Source organism: Hylaeus volcanicus, chromosome 2 (assembly GCF_026283585.1).
Source record: "Hylaeus volcanicus isolate JK05 chromosome 2, UHH_iyHylVolc1.0_haploid, whole genome shotgun sequence".
Taxonomy (NCBI): Eukaryota; Metazoa; Arthropoda; class Insecta; order Hymenoptera; family Colletidae; genus Hylaeus; species Hylaeus volcanicus.
In genome coordinates, this window is record NC_071977.1 from 1,970,951 (window position 1) to 1,990,387 (window position 19,437).

A 19,437-nucleotide genomic window follows, 5' to 3' on the forward strand; every position below is an offset into this window, starting at 1 on the left:
ATTATATATATGTTTCTATGGAAGAAAATGATAATTCTACGAAGATAATTGGAATGAATAAAACTTAAAATTCGGAAAGAAAAATGATTTAAGCGTTTAATTTTCACGATTGTATACTGATAGATCATGTATCTACACGAAGGACATTCATAATGTTTATTTTGTTGACAGGAAAAAAAGCACGTGGTAATATACGTCAAGGTTATGTGTCGTTATTCCAATAATTTCATAATAACACAAGAGATCTGTTGTGCAAGAAAGCTAGACGTATCTCGAACACTGTATATTTAATACCGTAAGTGAAAGGCTACTTTGTAATAAATAATCTTCAACTATTAATTAAAGGAAGTAATTTTGTTATACTTAAATCCATTTCGGATATGTAATCATAAATGTAATCATAAAAGATTTAACTCGTTTGAGCAAAGGATTGTTGGTATTTTGTTATGAAAATGTTGTTATTAAACCTTCAAAGCTTGATTAAAAGTTTGACGTAATTCTGCCATGAACATTCACGTGTGTAGTAGTGTGTAGAAAATTGTATGCATGTGCATATATATATTTCGGAGTACACGTGTGTGTACTGCGGCGATAAAATTTTGTAATTGAATTTATTCAATTAAAATCAAACTTATCGAAAATAATGTAAATGAATTCAATTAATAAATTTTTGAAGCATCTCATAAAATTTCTTTCCTGAATTTAATTTCTTTTATGATACTGTATTATACATGTATTGTATGTACATCAATTTATTTTTTTAAACAAACACATTTAAATCTTTCTGTAATTTAAGAAAATGTGTAAACATACAATGTTAGAAAAGATAAGAACATTATCAGATGTCCTCTGACCTTTTGCTTACTCTCTGTTTGATTTTGTAATTATGACATGGGCATTCTGTTTTGCAATTACCATACTGATATAGTTAGATTACAAAACAACACTCTTGGTAGTCTACTAGGGGGTCTGAGTTAATGGAAACGTTCATTATCAATTAAGTAGTAGCGTTTCTTTTTATTATTTTGTGATTTTTTATTTGCAGACCATGGGTATTATAAGATTCTACAAGGCACCTGGTTTGAAGTCAGGTCAACTAAAAACCGTACTTAGTAATGTGACTCAAATATCAAATTTAATAACTGGTCTTGAAAGTGAATTATGCTATTATATTGAAACCAAAGAACCTTTATGCGAAGAAGAATTAGAACTTTTAAAGTGGATATTAATTCCTCCATTCAACCAACACAGTTTAACAACTTGTAGTGTATTCGATGAGAAATTGGAGGAACACTTAATCATTGAAATTGGGCCAAGGTAAGACAGATTACTAATATTTTAATATTCCAGTAAGTAAAAATGATCAATTTCCTTTTGTCTTACAGGTTGAATTTTTCTACAGCATTCTCCAGCAATGCTGTATCAATTTGTAAATCTGTACATATACATAAAGTAACAAGGATCGAAGCAGCTATTAGGTATTGTATCAAACATAATGGATCGATCGAAAAGACAGTCGAAAATAGCGTATGTACCAGATTTGTAATGGCATTTTAGAAACAGATAGACCATATATTTTACATTTATTTCTTTTACAGATAACGGACGTGTTACACGATAGAATGACGGAATGCAGGTACACGAAGCCAATAGAAACCTTTGATCATGGTTTCAGACCTGAAAAATGGTTTGAAGTGGACGTTTTAACAGATGGCCGAAAAGCATTGGAAGAAGTGAATTTAAAATTAGGTATACATTTAAAATAAAATAATAAGGTTTATTTTATCTGAAATAAAATCGTATATTTCTTTATCATTTGCATAGGTTTGGCATTCGATAGTTGGGATTTAGATTTCTACACAGATTTATTTCTTAATAAATTGAAACGCAATCCGACTAGTGTCGAGTGTTTCGACTTAGCGCAATCTAACAGTGAGCATAGTCGTCATTGGTTCTTTAAGGGTCGTATGATTGTTGATGGAGTGGAGATGAAAAAGTCGTTACTCGATATGATCATAGAGACACAGAAGCATTCCAATCCAAACAATACGATTAAGTTCAGCGACAATAGCAGTGCGATTAAAGGATACCAAGTCAAAGCACTTCGACCGAATGAAACTCACAAGTGTAGTCCCTTCCGCATAGAAAACGTAGATCAAGACCTTATTTTTACCGCAGAAACTCACAATTTCCCAACGGGTGTCGCTCCATTCAGGTAAACAATTTAAAGATTATTTAAATAAATTGTATAGTATACCTTACGAATATTGTAATTTACAGTGGAGCTACGACTGGAACTGGAGGAAGATTAAGAGATATTCAAGGCATAGGTAGAGGCGGGTATTACATTGCTGGAACCGCAGGTTATTCTGTTGGCAATTTGCACATTCCAGGTGCGTTGTATTTAAAGCTTATATCAATTCAATATATTCAACTATTTCAATCAAATTTGTTATTTTCTTCGTAGGATATGACTTACCCTGGGAGGAGAAGAATGTACCATATCCTAGCAACATGGCAAGCCCATTGAAAATTATAATCGAAGCTAGCAATGGTGCGTCCGATTATGGCAATAAGTTTGGAGAACCAGTTGTGTCTGGTTTCGCTCGTTCTTTTGGCATTACGGATAATGCAAATGAACGACGTGAATGGATCAAGCCCATAATGTTTAGCGGAGGACTGGGCACGATGGATGCTGATATGTCGCTCAAAGTCACCCCGCAGAAAGGTTAGAGAAAATGATTGCTTATTAATTTATTACGTACATTGTATAACAAATTATTATTGTTCTAGGTATGGAAGTCGTGAAGATAGGTGGTCCAGTTTATAGAATTGGCGTGGGGGGTGGTGCGGCAAGTTCTATCGAGGTAGACACGAATTACTGATACTAACGTAATTATGTAGCGTTGCACTTCGTTTTTAATGATTGATTAAAAATGAAGTATCGTTAGGTGCAAGGTGATAATAAATCAGAATTGGATTTCGGAGCAGTACAAAGAGGCGATCCTGAAATGGAGCAGAAACTAAACAGAGTAGTTCGCGCGTGCACTGAAATGGGACAAAAAAATCCAATACTCAGTATACACGATCAAGGAGCTGGAGGAAATGGTGAGAAGTGTTCTCGCGTTATCGTAATGATACGTAACAAGATGATAGTGTGCTATTGATTAATGTTTGAATTAATACTAGGTAACGTTATAAAAGAATTGGTCGAACCTGCGGGTGCTGTTATCTTCACAAAAAAATTCGAGTTAGGCGATCCAAGCATCAGTACCTTAGAGTTATGGGGTGCCGAATATCAAGAGAACGATGCGATTCTATGTAAACCAGAGGACAGTAATTTACTCAAGGAAATAGCAGCTAGGGAGAAATGTCCTATTCATTTTGTGGGAACCGTTACAGGAAATGGAAACATTATTTTATCCGAAGAAAGCGACTGCGACGCGTCAAAGTATTTAAATGAGAATCGTAAAGATAGCGTGAAGCATCCGGTTGATTTAAACTTAGACTTAGTGCTTGGTAAAATGCCTTCTAAGGTAAGTACGTAGATAACATGATACTTTCAATAAATAAATCTGTAACAAGATATAAATTGTAAACACGCTTTTGTAGACTTTCGATCTTCAGAGGAAGGTGATACAATTACCCTCTTTCGCGCCGCCAGCGAACGTAACTGTACAATCTGTTTTGGATAGAGTTCTACGTTTGCCTTCGGTAGCGAGTAAACGATACTTAACCAACAAAGTCGACCGTTGCGTTACTGGATTAATTGCACAGCAACAATGCGTTGGTCCGCTGCACACTCCTCTTGCCGATGTTGCTGTAACTGCGGTTTCTCATTTCGCTACGGTAAATAAACAATTAAATGTAATGTATACCGATTCTGTTGACAAGTTTTTGTTTACTTATATTTTGTTATGTAGGCTGGGATAGCAACCTCTATCGGAGAACAACCAATTAAGGGTCTCGTGAATCCAGCAGCTGGAGCTCGTATGACCGTAGCGGAGGCTTTGAGTAATTTAGTTTTTGCACGTATTTCAGACATTCAGGTATCAATTCTAAATTGATTAATGAGGAAAACATAGTTCTACTCAGCGTGGCTTACACATCACGATTTCAGGATGTCAAATGCAGCGGAAACTGGATGTGGGCTGCTAAATTGCCAGGAGAAGGTGCTGCGCTATACGACGCTTGTTCCGCTATGTGTTCGTTCATGAATGAACTTGGAATTGCAATTGACGGGGGAAAAGATTCTCTTAGCATGGCTGCTCGAATCGGTAAAGATGTCGTTAAAGCACCGGGAACGCTTGTAGTTTCTTGTTACGCTCCTTGTCCTGATATTCGACAGGTAAGTCAAATGTAATACTTTAGGCATATTTTTGTATCGTACCATCGTTGTCGTTATTTTATTCTAGGTAGTAACACCCGATTTAAAAGCCCCTGCAGCAGGAAAAACTGGTCGTATATTATTCGTTGATTTATCAAATGGACGGAGTCGAATAGGTGGCACAGCTTTGGCTCAGGTTTACAAATCTCTTGGTAACAATGTTCCGGATGCGCAGTGCCCCCATCTATTAAAGAATGCTTTCAATGCCACGCAACGTTTAATCGCAGGTGATGTCGAGTAATGCGATGTGCTTGAATTATTTTCATTTATCTTAGGGAAATAAATCCTTCGTTTTCAATATTATTTGTCTTACAATAGAGGGAAAAGTATTAGCTGGCCATGATATCAGCGATGGTGGACTTATCACGTGTCTCCTCGAAATGTGTTTCGCTGGTATCTCTGGAATAAACATTAATATTTCTCATAAATTGGGATCGCCTATCGAAATCTTATTCGCCGAAGAACTGGGATGGATATTAGAAGTCGATGAAAAAGATCACGGTTACGCGTTGGATGTATTTAAACAATTTAACGCTCCCGTGTACTTGATTGGTCGATCAGGAGACTTCGGATTGTTATCAAAGATCAACATCAAAGTACAAGAAAAGACAGTTCTGAATTCGACAGTTATAACCTTAATGTCCATGTGGGAAGAAACTAGTTACCAATTGGAACGCCGACAGACGAATGTTGAATGTGCATTGGAAGAGTTCAACGGATTGAAAAGGAGAACCGCGCCGACTTACAAATTATCGTTCGATCCTAATGTCAGGCCTATCGAAATACAACGAAATATGTCTTGTTCGTAAACTTTTAATTCCACACGCATATCTTGTAAATAAGTTAGAATAAATTTTACATTTTGCATTATTTATCTAGCGAACATCATGGTTGCCGTGGTAAGAGAAGAAGGTATAAACGGTGACAGAGAAATGGCGGCATCGTTGATGCAAGCTGGTTTCGAAGTTTGGGATGTGACAATGCAAGATTTGTTAGACGATAAAATCGCGTTTGATAGTTTCAAGGGTATTGTCTTCCCTGGTGGTTTCAGTTACGCGGGTAAGTTACGAACTTGGACTTCTCGAAATAAAAATTAACCGACGTTAAATTAATCTCTGATTTCAGATGTCTTGGGCTCTGCCAAAGGTTGGGCTGCTAGTCTTTTGTTCCATCCATCTCTTCAAAAACAATTGAAAGCGTTTCTTTCTCGTGAAGACACGTTTAGCTTAGGAGTTTGCAATGGATGTCAACTGATGTCCTTGTTAGGGTGGATAGGAAACGAAACTGGTAACGTTTCATTTAATTGTAAAATGTATGTAGTTTGTGAAAAGCGGTGTTTATTTACTTTTTCCTGTTATGTTGCAGGTAATGCCGGAGAACCAAATATTTTCTTGGATCATAACGTATCAGAGAGATTCGAGTGTCGATGGAGCACCGTTCGAATTGACAAGTCACCATCGATTATGCTAAGTGGAATGGAAGACAGCGTTTTGGGTGTATGGATCGCTCACGGCGAAGGAAGATTCACTTTCCGTACCAATGAGGTTTTGAAAACACTGAAAGAAAGTCACTGCTTGGCTATTAAATACGCGGATGATTACGGCAATCCGACTGAACGATATCCTTTCAATCCCAACGGAAGTACGGGTAAGAGTTCGTCGAATTTCCCTTTCGTATAATACATCGAAGATATATGTAATCTGTATATAATATTTCTGTTTTGTTATAGATGGAATTGCTGGCATTTGCTCTGCGGATGGTCGACACTTGGCAATGATGCCACATCCAGAACGATGTACGCAAATGTGGCAATGGCCTTGGAAACCAACGCGTTGGGATAAGTATATAGTTTCACCGTGGCAACGTATGTTCGACAATGCCTACGCCTGGTGCGTATCAAGAGATTAATGTAAAACTGATTCTAATGCATTCCTTACGATTTCTACGATAAATGTAAATAACGATATTACAAATTTTTTACGTAAACGAGTTTCTTAATTCTTACCCCATCTCTACGTGTTCTTTATTTACGATGACGCTAGTATCTTTGATGTATTGGCGCTCGAAATTTAACGTGTTGCGGGGAGAACTTACAGAATAAAAAATTCTTTTATTTTCTACTTTTTTAACAAAGTATGGTAACATTGTGTTGTCAAATATTACAAAAAAAGGTAAATTACAGTTAAAAATTTGTTAATGTTTAATTCGTGTTATTTAAACGAATTCTGTCTAACTTTGAAGAGCTGATTCGATGGCGTGTATTGTGGGAATTGATTCGTATCGAAAATGTCTTCTAAATGCAAATTACACCGCAGTATCACGACTCCGGATGGATTCACTTTAACTTTTATTTTCGTTTGCGCCGTTAAGACGCCGTAGTTTACGTCTTCGTATAAATCCTAAAAACACGCACGATTAGAGAGATTTTTTTCACTTGAATTCAAGGAAAATTGAAAATCATAAATACGTACCTCTACGCTGTATCCTCCAGGATACTGTAGTCCAAGTTCTTTCAGTGTAACGGACACATCGGAGGGTGTACCGTCTGTTCTCCTATTTATGAACGCTATGGCGTAAGAGTAGTAATTCTGATAGACGGGAGTTATAGGCCTCGCCCAGATTTCAATACCTTTATGCTGAAACAGCAAAACACGATTCTTACTGTTGCATTCTAAAACCTGTACTGTTGTTTTAATTTAATAAAAGCGTATATCGCTGTTGAAGATACACGTTACGCCGTGGGTAGATGCAAGCCTTGTAAGTTAATCTATTCGCATCTATCCGTTCGGTGAAGTTTGTTTTGCGACCTCGATCGTCAAGAAGCCAATAAATGTTAATATCAGGACACGTTAAATTTACTAACTTTGTAAATGCGTCGACCCTGAATACCTAACGGGTCTTGATCTACAGCAATAATTTTCCTATTTTGTAGAATGGCTTTGTACTCGGGTCTAATCGTTCGTAGATCGACGGACATCAGTAGAGGCGCAGCCAGTATAGCCCACAATGCCATTTGCGTTTTGCTCTGTTCATAACTCAGCCCGAAATTGCCGATAATTAACATATCGGGATCGTTCCAACGTCCGGGTCCAGCGTTTGGTACGATAGCGTCTTGATTGTTGCCATAATAATCTATGATCGTTTCTAAGCTATTCCACGAGTCTTGTATATCGTCAAAGTTTCTCCAAAGATTACAGTTTTCAGTTATAGAAGTATAGTTAGGCTGAAATTTAATACAATTAAGAATTTTTTTTTTTAAATTGTAAATATAAATTTAACGATAATACGACGACGTTTACTTTTGCGGTAGTATTATAATAATACCAACCTGCATACCAGCATAAATTTGATAAACTGGCCAACTACAAGAATAGACCATAGGTCGACCAGTTTGGTTTAAGTAGAATCCAAATTCTGGATACCCTGAAGTATTTTAGACATTATAAGACTAAATTGGCTTAGAATGGTATTTAAACTAAATAGGTAATTATTGTTTTTTTTTTATCATACCTCTGTCCATTTCAGATGGATGGGAGTAACATCCATCTAATTTTACATAATCTACATCCCAAGATGCAAAAGTAAGAGCATCAGTTTCTAAGTACCCTAATATTCCAGGATAACCAGCACAAGTATAGTTACCAAAATCTTCATAGATACCAAACTTGAGACCTTTTGAATGAATCTACATAGTAGAAGAAAGGAAACGTAAGACTATAATTTGATCAGAAGAAATTCAAGAAAATTATTAAAACCTACATAATTTGAAAGACTTTTCATGCCGTATGGAAATCTTTGTCTATCCGGTACAAGTTGACCATTAGCAGCTCTATCTTTTTCCAACCAACAATCATCAACATTAACATATTCATAGCCAACTGCAGCATATCCTTCTGCTACAATAATGTCTGCCATTGTGCGAAAGAGCCGATCACTAAAGCATGAAAATCAAGTTTTGAGCACCTTCATGAGGACACAGGTGCTTTTTCAAAATTGTTGCAAGTAATTTTCTTTATAATAAAACAGATATAATATAGTTAGATAAAATATGTAATAGCTACATATGTGATACTCTGTTTTTCTAAAAGTGTTTCAGTTATTAACATGTTATTATAAAAACTACTTTTCTTTTTCAGAAGTACTTCTTAACACATGTACCATTTGTTAGTAATATAACCTTGAACAGAAATATAAATTTACATAACTATGACACAGCTCTCAATAGAGTTATTAAGAATCATTTCTAAGGTCACATTATTCTTGATGCACATCTTTAATTAGTTAATTCTTTTCTAATATCTTATGAAACAATAATAGCCAAAGTTTTGATTATATTATTATAATGATTAATCTTTAAATTTTCATAGATCAAAATGTTAATGAATTTGTATATGTTCAATGTTTGTTTTTCAAGAAAAACATATTCTACATATTTTAATATCTATCCAACAACTAGAATTAATACTATTACTCTTCAGATTTAGAAATACAACAGAGATGCTAATGAAGTTTCACTTTATCATAAAGGATCATGTACCATAGAATCCTATTCAAAAAACTATACCATAGTACCGGTATAATATTCTAGAGTTAGAGAAGAGTGTTGAATCAATTTGACACTTAGATTTCAAAAAACTCAATGCAAAAAATGGAAACCAATTAAGTATATACTCTCACCTGATACAATTCTCAGGATCATTTTTGCAATCTGTGTTGCACCTAAATCGTTCCCAAGCGAGCCATCCCATCGGTGGTGTTCTCACGAGACCATTTTCAAGGGCCAATGTCAAATCTGCCACTGACACAAGAAAGCACCATATCCATACCATCTGCAACATTCTGCAAAAACGCACGTTTCTATTTACTATTCCCTTTCACTGACACGAACACTGAACCGATTGTTGTTGGCACTACCACACCGATAGCATAATTTTTTGAAAGAAAAATTTAACAAAATGACATGACTCTGGCGGAGTCTGGAGGAGATCTGGTCGTTAAGAGCAGAGCAAAATTGCCATCCACATCCTGCACGGCTCTTAGCAGACTGATCTGATATAAGACCTCCAAGCCCAAGAGTACTTTCACCCAATGCCCCATTTCATTTTTACACACAATCACTATCGTTCGTGGTGTGAGCATTGATTTCCTTTCGTACACATAACGAACGGCTTTGCACACTGACTCGCTGATCGCCGTTGTAACTATTACGGTACAATTACGCCTAGGTAAGACAATTGTGAGTATTTATCCGCGGATCTCCTTTGTCTTCGGTTACCCAGAATGATCGTGCTTTATCGTACGTGTTGGATTACATTTTATATAGTACGTACTTCGTAAATTTCTTTAAATTCGACTCTACATTTGCTTATTCGCGACTTGTACTGTTTGTTTACGATACGTTCGATGTTTTAACCACAGACAAATTTGAACACGTGTCACATACGAGTGACAGCGCTGAGGGATCTACGTCACACGATAAGAGCAACAGATTTATATTTTATATTCGTATGAATAGTTCGATAAGCGAAATAAGAATTGTAGATCATGGGTACACTTCACTTGTACGCTGCATAATTAATAGAAATCAATGGAATGGCTGATAATGTACATGGACTCCGGAATTCGAGGGAACTAGACTTTGTAATTACTGTTTCAACATTTTTTTCGTAGAGTTCTGTTATAATAGTAAAAGGAAAGTCTCATGTTTGCTTTACGATAAACATTTTATAGATAGGATTGGCAAATACACTGTTGAACAGCGTGCATTTTAACATAAGGGCCCTGAATTTGCTGGCTACACCACTGCTGTAAACATAGCGTGTTTTTTGGCGGGAAATGTTCTAACCACATGTTAGAAGCGAACCTCAATTAATTATCGTAAATGGTATGGAAAAAATAAGAATTACGTGGCAGTTTCAATGGTTTGCAATTAATAGGAAATTAATGGATGAATTAGAACTGTTTATAGGTGTACGCTAGTGTTTATATACAAGGTGCGTACGCCTTTGTACGTCATGATAAACTTGACATTTCAGTGGCTGAAGTGAATACCGAAGCGCCATCGTGAATTTCAACATGAGGTGAACGGAATGTCAGTTAGAATTATTATCTAGGTAAACATTTTCAACGAGTAGAAAATTGACAAACGTAGACCTGCAGAAAATGAATGAAATATGAAAAATTGACGACTGTTTTGCAGAACGTGCTTGTTCCTTGATCGCCACCGGTTTCATGCTGGTACTACTTTCCATACTTTCATTTTGATTACCTAATCAAAAAAGGAAAGGAAAAATTGATCACGTCAGAGATATCGATCGAATTTTCCGGTATCCCCTTATCGACTGACGATACTGTGAGCACACAGTAGAACAGTTAAAAATTATGATTTGGTAAATGGAGAAACGTAGTCTATGTAAATTATAATATGTAACGAGTGAGTTAAAGATGAAGTTTATTCGGAAAAAAAAAAAATTAAATTACGTCTTTACCGAAATCGCATATCGATGACTATCGTCGAATAATTGGTTGATTGCACGACGTGCAGCGATGTCAGCGTATTGTGCAAACAAAAAACAAACTGCACTGTTCGCAGATGCGCCTTCTATTTATATTCTCCCGTCAAAACCTATGCATCTGTACGTTTTCATCGGTACAAATTAGATAAGACCTGTTATCGGTCAAATTAGACGTTTTATCGCTCGTAATTTTTGTTGTTATTTCACAAATCCTCCCTGTGAGATTATATAAAAGATTCTCGTCGATAAAATTCTCAATTTATCGCTTCTAGACAATTGACAATTGGTTATCGCGAAGACAAACACGGATTTGCAAATACACTGTCTAATATTTGTCAATAAATTTGAGAGTAGCTGTGGCGTAACAAGATAAAAGTAATTCGAATGTATATTTTCAAATTCGTTGAGTGCAATATTGACGTTTGTCCTCGTTTTTATAAATTATCTCTTGTGTTGTGATTGTAAAGTAATTCTTTTTCATCGATAACATCGTCGAACGAAAATTAATTTTCGTGCACCGCGCAAATCCAGATCCGTGATTTCTGTATTTTATTTATGTAATCTGACACAATTAATCTGCATTGATAACATTACGATATTTTTAGATTGTTGTTCCGATAAGCTTCCCATATGATTATTTCTATCTAATTTACGTATTAATGCTACAGAAGATAAAGAATTCACGCCAATTAAAATGTTCTTTTATCGATAAAATTCTGTGGATACACGGCGTGGTTTCTTTTGGATCATTAATTGTGGTAGTTTAATCGAGAAAGTTGTGAATTAAATTATTTTTAAATTCGAGAATAGCTAACGAGGTAGAGACCGCATTTGATTATCTACGAATATATTTCGATCGACGTGTACGAGTAAAATTATTCTAACCAAACTTTTCTCTAAACATGTACGACATGTAGAGCTAGAGATATTGTAGATAGAGCAGGGCCGTACGATCTCACATTTTTATACCATTTTTATGTTGACGGTAAATGGTATCGTTTATACTTTTAATAATTACGTATACATTTTATGTTCACGCGAATAAAACCATAGAGCTAGATAAGGTGCTGTTTTTTTTTTTACTTTACAGGTGAGACGTTTCCATATCTAAGGACAGGTCTATGTCTCCCTTGTTCTATCTATAATCGAACATATGATTAAGGCAGGCCTAAATATATCGGTAAGATGGAAAACAAATTACACGTGTACACATTCTATAAGGTGATATTTCCATAAAAGTAATACAGAGAAATATCACCCTTTAGAAAACATGCACAAATTTCGCATGCAACAACGTTTCTCTATAAATACTTCTATGGAAATACTCCCTTTTCGAATACGTACACATGTAATTTGTTTTCAATAATTCTGACACGTTCAGATCTGCCTTGAGGGTGGATAGTGGCGCCACGAGGCGTTTCACCACCGAATCATTCGTCCTCTTTCTCTCTCGCGTTGCACCCTTCTCCGTTAACCTCTTGCTCGTTCCCGTTCGCTCGGTAGCAGCGAACCCCCAACAATCCCGCAGCCACCGTCGAACGCGGGGCTGCTGGAGGGACGGTCTGTTTCATTCGACGAAGGGAAACGCGTGCATCACCCGGTAACCGTGCATATTTTTTTCGCGTTTCGCCGCCGCGTACGACAACGGTTTTACACGGTTAATCTGTCGCGACCACTCCACCACCCCCCCTCCCTCCCTCCCGTTCCCCCGCGAATTGTCATGTGAGTAAACCGTCGCGCTGTTCCCCGACGTGTTATGGCGTGGAAGTGGTGGTCAACCATTGCAGTGCCGTCGTTTTCGTCCAACGATACCGGGATACATCGCCGCACCGACGTCGAGCCGTGTTGAAACTCACCCATCGTTGGAAACATGAAGATACCACCCCTGTCATGACCCAGGTACGCGATTCACGAACGACCATTATTTCTTTATCAATTCTTTGTCAATTCGCCGCGAAATTTCCTCTCGCGTTCTTCTGTTTCGATGTTGCGCTTCGTTTCGTCATAGCCCGTGACTTTTCTTTCGCGTTACGCATCCGAACGAACGCGAACATCGATTCGCGAGTGATCCTCCGTACTAGCGTCGGTTTTAATACGTTTTTTTTTTAATTTTCTTTTTTTTTTATCGGATGTCACAACGTATAGTAAGTACATAGTATTAGTAGTACATATTTTGCGACGTCGTTTTCATTTGGAATTTTTTGGTCCGTTGTTACCCTTTGATGTTTTTCGATTCGATGGAATTGGCGGTGGTATCGCGACAGGGTGCACTTGCAATCTGTCGGTGCATAAGGACTACCGTGAAATCTTCCGCGAGATCAATGACACGAGATGGTGTGTCTCCGTGTCGTATTTATCGTTGAATTTGAACAATGTCGGAGGTGTAGAGTCGTGTACCTCGTGTTTATTTGAACGGTAGATTTCGGTGCCATTGACGCGCAAAGGGCTCGGACAAAATCGCATGAATGGGTAATGGCGGCAGTCCGAGACAATAATTTTAGATAGTGACACGCATATAGCGCTGCGATCGTTCCATTGATCCGTGCAACGTTCACGTTCCACATTTTCTCGTTACGGGTTTTCCGAAGTACTTTGGCGAAATTCTCGATGCACTTTTCTCTTATTTCGAACTCTCGAACCTCGGAGTTTCCCAGTCGGCTGGTACGGGCTGACGATCTTTCGCGGACTCGGTCGTGTTTAGGTCGTGCGTCGAGAAAGTGTAAACATTTTTCCAACGATGTCGATAATAATAGATCAGACCACGGTAATTACCGTCTGCGGACGCGTTGAATGCGTGCGTACGAAGTTTGTTGTGTTTATACGGAACCATGAGCTTCCACCTTGAATTACTTTTTATTACAACGCTCGACGTATACATCGCAAGTATGACGTACGCTTTTAAAGCGGGTACGTAATGTCTGTGTACTACGCGAGTGTGTCAATTATTCAGCGCGAAATATGCCCTGACGTGGACGCTACGATTCGTAAAACAAAAGTCAACGTTCATCTACCCAACAATTCCTGATAACTCCTGTTATCGCCAAGTACACGATGTCGTACTTGAAACGACCGCTCGATCGAATACTTTAAATACGTATAACAAAGTTTCCGCGTACGATAGTTTATACATTTCCTTCGGATGTTTAGACATTTCTGAATATTCCGGAGAGGTCCGAATCGAAGAATGCCAGTTTCTTTAATTAATTTAATTTTTTCGAACGATTCTTGTCTTTTTCACCGCGTGCGATCGGTTTCGGTAGAGAATCGACGATATTCCCATCGATAAAAGCCCGCGACAAAGTCGCCAACGTCATTTTCTTTCGTTTGGTGTAACGAGCGAGTACGCGGATATTTGAATTAATAAAGAGTTTCTAAGAGCGCGACACGTGTTATCGAACGATCGTCACGCAGAACGTGCGGATGGGGCTGATTGGCCGAAAAAGCGGCGTTATGCGCGATGACGTTCTTCATTCGTAGCCCGTTTTGGCTCACTATTTACCATATTTTATCTAGGGCGGCGCGGGTAAATCGATACGCGCTACTTTCATTCATGGCTGCCTCCCCTCACGGCTGGCACGTTGCCTCCGCGTACCACCGCCGGGACCAACCCTCCTGCCACCACGATTTCGTCCATTAGTGGCACGGCTATCTCTGTCGCAGTGATTCTCAAATTCCCGTTTCCCCCTCCGTGGTCACCCTCGCGCGGTATGACGTCACGGGAAGCGAATCGAGTCGCTTCGAACTATAACCGAATACGAAAATTGCTCGCGCCGTGCTATTTATACTCTACCGTGACTCGACGATCTATCGAATCATTTATCATTTTATCTTTATAACTCTTTTACTGTAACTCTTTTACCGTAACTCTTTCACTCGTCGAAGTAAAGGTTGATCGCGTTTTATAAGCTCGCGATCTGGTGACACTAGTTTACAAAATAAAAAAAAAAAGAATGTACATTCGACGCCACAATTTTTTTTCTTATGTACGTTAGCCTACTAAACTCGAAAATCGCAAGAAAAATGTTTCCCATGGACAGGTTCTTTTTACATGAATTTTTGAATTTGTTCCAATTATAATTGCGGATCTTTATGTGGATCTTTATGCAAAATGGAATTTTCAACAGCGTACGGGATAGTTGTACGGAAATATCTCGAATGGGTTTCGAGTTAATTTGTGGGAAACGCGTTGATTCGTCTCGTTGCAAAGGGGTTGAAACGGGGTTTGAAGTCGCAGCTACGGGCCACCATATCGCATCGCAGTGACAACCCCCACCCTCAAAATAGAATTTTCAACAGCGTACGGGATAGTTGTACGGAAATATCTCGAATGGGTTTCGAGTTAATTTGTGGGAAACGCGTTAATTCGTCTCGTTGCAAAGGGGTTGAAACGGGGTTTGAAGTCGCAGCTACGGGCCACCATATCGCATCGCAGTGACAACCCCCACCCTCAAAATAGAATTTTCAACAGCGTACGGGATAATTGTACGGAAATATCTCGAATGGGTTTCGAGTTAATTTGTGGGAAACGCGTTAATTCGTCTCGTTGCAAAGGGGTTGAAACGGGGTTTGAAGTCGCAGCTACGGGCCACCATATCGCATCGCAGCGACAACCCCCACCCTCTTTATGCAAAATAGAATTTTCAACAGCGTACGGGATAGTTGTACGGAAATATCTCGAATGGGTTTCGAGTTAATTTGTGGGAAACGCGTTAATTCGTCTCGCTGCAAAGGAGTTGAAACGGGGTTTGAAGTCGCAGCTACGGGCCACCATATCGCATCGCAGCGACAACCCCCCACCCTCGCGCAGCGTGGTCACGTCACTGCTGACGCCCCTTTACACCCCCACGCACCAGAGTATTTCAATCGTCTGTAGCGTTCATGTCCTGCCAACCCCCTCCGTTCGCTCTCTCCCTGACCCTTCTTCATCCCTGTTTCCTCGTCATCGGATTACCACCGTCTCTTCCTACTCTCCAGCCCTCCGACAACCCCCGCCGTTCAGTCGTCCGTGTCGTGTTCCGTTCGCGCACGTTTCGCCAGCCAGTTTCTCTCTCCTTCTATTTTTAGCACATGCCGCGGCGGAATAAATGGCCCCGTAACCACCCTGTTCTTCGTCGATACGCGGGAATCGAGCTCGAACTTCCCCGATAAGAAATTCAAGCGGTCCAAGAATAGCCAGCTGCCGACAGCGGAAGACGCCATCCCTCGGGTCAAACTTCGACTTACCCCTCGCACGACCGATCGAGGGACTCGATTCCAAAACGGTCCCGGGTTAATTTATGCCAGGACTGAAACTCGCCAACATTTCCAGAATGTTCGAACGTCGTCTCGAGACCATCGAACATTCGATAATTTCAAAACTATTGGTTATCGGAGTTATAAAATAATTATCACTCGGTTATTCCCTTTTATGAGACACTTTTTTTTTTATTTCGATCAGAGAGCTAGACCACGACCGAACCGAGTATTTCGACGACAGTGGAGAAATGGAACGAAAACTATCGGTGCCCTATTGTCTCGGAACAAGGTCTGCCGACCTTCTCTTTCGGTTCATAAACTAACTCCAAGAGACCTTTTCCGGTGTTTGAAAATTGATTTTCGTGAATTCGAAAAATGGAAAACTGGTTTGTGTACATCGATAGGGGATAAATTGCTGTTTAATGCAGCGCGATCCGTTTTTCGATATTTGCTTCCGTTTTGCTGTGGTCAAAATAGACCTTTGATTAGATTTCGAGCCGCCAAGGACCCGAAGTATCCAACGCGAACCAACTATTCCAATTACCTATTTATTTACTTTGCGTCAAAGAGGAAGCAATCTGCCATTTTTTGTCGAGTCTGTGCACGACCGCGAATATAAATTTCCATTTTTCGCGAGCCTTCGCGCAGCTACCAAAGGTCCCCCGATACTTTTATTTATGTCTGCGGGATCTTTCGCAGAAGGAGAAATATTTGATCTCGTGGGACGAAAACACTCCATTTGCCGGACTCGCGTGCTCCTTGTGTTCCTTTTTTTTTTTTTTTCAACTTGGAGCAGGTGGAAGCCCGCACAAAATTGCGCGTGAATTTTTAACGACCACCGGAATCGCGTCCTTTGTGCGAACAATTATTAGGAGCGGCGAAGGCTTTCGAGTCTTTGCTCTGCGTCCGACCATGTTTGTTCTGTATACACGCGGTGGTCCCAAACTCCGAAATACGCGGTTCAACGCGAGGGATTCGAGTGAAAAGAGGTAGCTGAAAAGAATGGAAATTATTTTCTTCGTCGGAACTGAAATAGCTTTTATGTTCGCGAAAATTTGGAATTATTTTAATCGCGAAGAGCTTTACGTTGAGAGTTTGGAGTTTTAATTTGAATTCTACGTTGTTTCGCGAGTAATTAGGAGTTCGATGGAAGCTCGAAACACGGAATAAATTGTCTCCGTTTCTTGTTTGTAAAATGTTCAAACGGGACGAACAATTTCGCCGAACTCGAGGGAATCGTGGTCCAGGGTTTTGTTTTGGAATAAATGCAGTATTTCGTATTAATATCCCGGGTTGATATCGCAGACTGTAGACAATAGCGAGTTTCGTCTCTGTTATGATCGCCATTGTTCTCGACCTGGCTCGTTCCTATTGTAGCCTGGGCCCGATTAGAAAGGACACGATGATTTTTTCGTTTTAAATTGACCGTCGTGACGGCGATGAAAATCTGATTGCAACCACGGACACCGTGTTTGACGGTGTTGTATCCAGTTCCACGGTGTCAACCGCTTCCGTCTCTCGGTACTTTCTATTACAGGGTGTCCAATTTGAATCGTTCCCCTCTTAAAGCTCCGAACATTACTCCAGTTACCACCTGCTCCCGTCGACTCGCGTCTTTTCGGGAACCGTTTAATTTTTATTAGACGATCGACCAGTTTCGTCGACAGTTTTTTTTAGATATTCCAAGGGGACGATTCGAATGGGACATCCTGTATAGTATCCCGGCATCGTGTTCCAGGACGTGAACGATCGTCGCCCGCTGATTTCGTTTCGCTCGCAGATTAACGTTAACTGGCAATCTCGACGAGCAAAACGATGGAAAACAATCGCTGCGCTTCAAGTTTCCATCGTGTGGTCAAACTTCTAATTACTCGCGAAACAATATAGAATTTCTATCGAATCCCAAAGTTGTTAGGGATTAGAAATTTCACGATCGTGCACTTTCGAATGACGAAACTCTTCGCTTTTCTTCCTCGATATAACTTCAAGCTTGTACGAGTCGATTCTTGTTAAACGAAGAACAATGAAAAGCCAGTTTAAAATTGTTTTCAAATCGTCTTAAAGATACATTTCTAATGCAAACAAATTTTACCCAACACCAAATCGAATTACAACGCGTTATTCGAAACGATACATGGAATAATATCGTTCGAAAAATGGTCGGGTTTCTGGCGCCTGATTCCATACGCGACCCTTCTCTAATTACCTTTGCACTTTCACCAGCATCGAAGAAATCAACGAACGCGCGACGCGCAATCCGTAAATACGCGAATCGTGCATTTGATGGCGCGAAGAAGTTTCGTTTCGTCGATGTACCGTGGCGAATTAACGTTCCGTCGAGGAGCGGCGTTACTTTTTTTTACCTGTTATTTTTCGTTTTCGAGCGACAGCCCCGTCGCGCGAGCGAACGAGAACCGTAAAGTTCTCGAAGGGAGCTCGCCGCTTATGGTTTTGATACCGGTGATAATCGTCGCGGATCGACGGAAATCTCGATCCAGGGCTCGTGTACGGAGCGATCGCCGCAGTAATTATAAGCGAACGACGACGAAAGTAAAACCGCGATAAGAGTGGAAAGAAAAGCGATTTAGTTGTTTTCTCGAGTTGCACGCTCATTTCTCGTGCGAAACATTTCTTTTTAGATGAACAATTCCGAGCATTCGCACGAATCACTTTCGAAGCGTACCAAGATTATTTATCGGTGGATTATCGTGGTTAATTCAAGTGGCGCAAGTGGCGCTATCCATGGAGGATTATTTCACTCGAAAGATGCTGTTATTTGTGAATTGTTTCTGCTCGTACCATCTAACACGAACGTTTTATATGTACTAGGAAAGTACGTTATATGTCCAGAAAGTTCGTGTCAATTTCTGAGAAACATTCAAAAACACGTTTGAGTTTTTATATATATTTTTATTGAATTATACAGGTGCCATTTTGTCCCACAACTTTATTCATATTATTTCCTTTCAACCACTTCGATATGTTCAGACCCGTACTACCTACCAAAAATCGACGTGGACTTTCCGGACAACCCATTATACGTACGAGTCTCAACGAAAAATAAGTAAACATGGGATTCGAAACCCACGATCCTCGGATCCACAGTCGACCGCTTCACCTACAAGACCAATCCCGTACCCTACGTTTCGTGTTTTTATTTGACTCCTTATTGTTGGGTATGGGAGGCGCGGATACTACACTCGGCTATCCTGAATTGATATTCATTCGCCCTCGAATGTTCGTTTTCTCGGGTTTCGCGTCTCAACAACAGTGCGCGCCGCACCCTCTTTCGCGAGTGTA

At 39.5% G+C, this 19,437-nt stretch overlaps 3 protein-coding genes across 6 annotated transcripts in view; 2 read left to right on the forward strand and 1 right to left on the reverse strand.

The window, feature by feature from the left end:
• The first annotated feature begins 161 nt into the window (after positions 1-161).
• LOC128872952 (phosphoribosylformylglycinamidine synthase) lies at positions 162-6,373 on the forward strand. The gene is made up of 19 exons (XM_054116156.1): positions 162-295; positions 1,046-1,317; positions 1,386-1,527; positions 1,599-1,749; positions 1,825-2,215; positions 2,281-2,393; positions 2,468-2,728; positions 2,794-2,867; positions 2,952-3,108; positions 3,190-3,536; positions 3,613-3,849; positions 3,924-4,049; positions 4,121-4,348; positions 4,416-4,614; positions 4,706-5,188; positions 5,267-5,446; positions 5,513-5,674; positions 5,753-6,034; positions 6,117-6,373. Exons 2-19 carry the CDS (start codon positions 1,049-1,051, stop codon positions 6,293-6,295), a joined length of 3,981 nt encoding a protein of 1,326 aa, XP_053972131.1. The 5' UTR covers positions 162-295; positions 1,046-1,048; the 3' UTR covers positions 6,296-6,373.
• Positions 6,374-6,477: 104 nt separating this feature from the next.
• On the reverse strand, positions 6,478-11,001 carry LOC128872955 (alpha-N-acetylgalactosaminidase). 3 transcript variants are annotated; one of them, XM_054116167.1, is made up of 8 exons: positions 10,876-11,001; positions 9,065-9,226; positions 8,147-8,321; positions 7,898-8,072; positions 7,716-7,810; positions 7,251-7,610; positions 6,859-7,023; positions 6,478-6,786 (listed from the first exon to the last, which is right to left on the reverse strand). In XM_054116167.1, exons 1-8 carry the CDS (start codon positions 10,884-10,886, stop codon positions 6,598-6,600), a joined length of 1,332 nt encoding a protein of 443 aa, XP_053972142.1. In that variant the 5' UTR covers positions 10,887-11,001; the 3' UTR covers positions 6,478-6,597. The 3 variants fall into 3 exon arrangements, with proteins under 3 accessions (XP_053972142.1, XP_053972143.1, XP_053972144.1); XM_054116168.1 differs by lacking the exon at positions 10,876-11,001 and adding an exon at positions 9,718-9,929; XM_054116169.1 differs by lacking the exon at positions 10,876-11,001 and adding an exon at positions 9,500-9,610.
• A 146-nt stretch (positions 11,002-11,147) lies between these two features.
• Positions 11,148-19,437, forward strand: part of LOC128872953 (uncharacterized) — a 38,171-nt gene continuing 29,881 nt past the window's right edge. For both annotated transcript variants that reach the window (XM_054116157.1, XM_054116159.1), the window contains exon 1: positions 11,148-12,801. The gene's annotated coding sequence lies outside the window, so the exon portion shown is untranslated. The remainder of the gene's footprint in view (positions 12,802-19,437) is intronic.

What these genes read in the sequence shown, in the direction of transcription:
- LOC128872952 (XM_054116156.1), top strand. Translation starts at nt 1,049, where the DNA reads ATGGGTATTATAAGATTCTACAAGGCACCTGGTTTGAAGTCAGGTCAA. An exon ending in TTGGTAAAATGCCTTCTAAG is followed by an intron (nt 3,537 to 3,612) that starts GTAAGTACGTAG and finishes ACGCTTTTGTAG; the next exon opens with ACTTTCGATCTTCAGAGGAA. An exon ending in CAATCCCAACGGAAGTACGG is followed by an intron (nt 6,035 to 6,116) that starts GTAAGAGTTCGT and finishes GTTTTGTTATAG; the next exon opens with ATGGAATTGCTGGCATTTGC.
- LOC128872955 (XM_054116167.1), bottom strand. An exon ending in AGGGTCGACGCATTTACAAA is followed by an intron (nt 7,024 to 7,250) that starts GTTAGTAAATTT and finishes TTGCTGTTTCAG; the next exon opens with CATAAAGGTATTGAAATCTG. An exon ending in CTGGAGGATACAGCGTAGAG is followed by an intron (nt 6,787 to 6,858) that starts GTACGTATTTAT and finishes GCGTGTTTTTAG; the next exon opens with GATTTATACGAAGACGTAAA.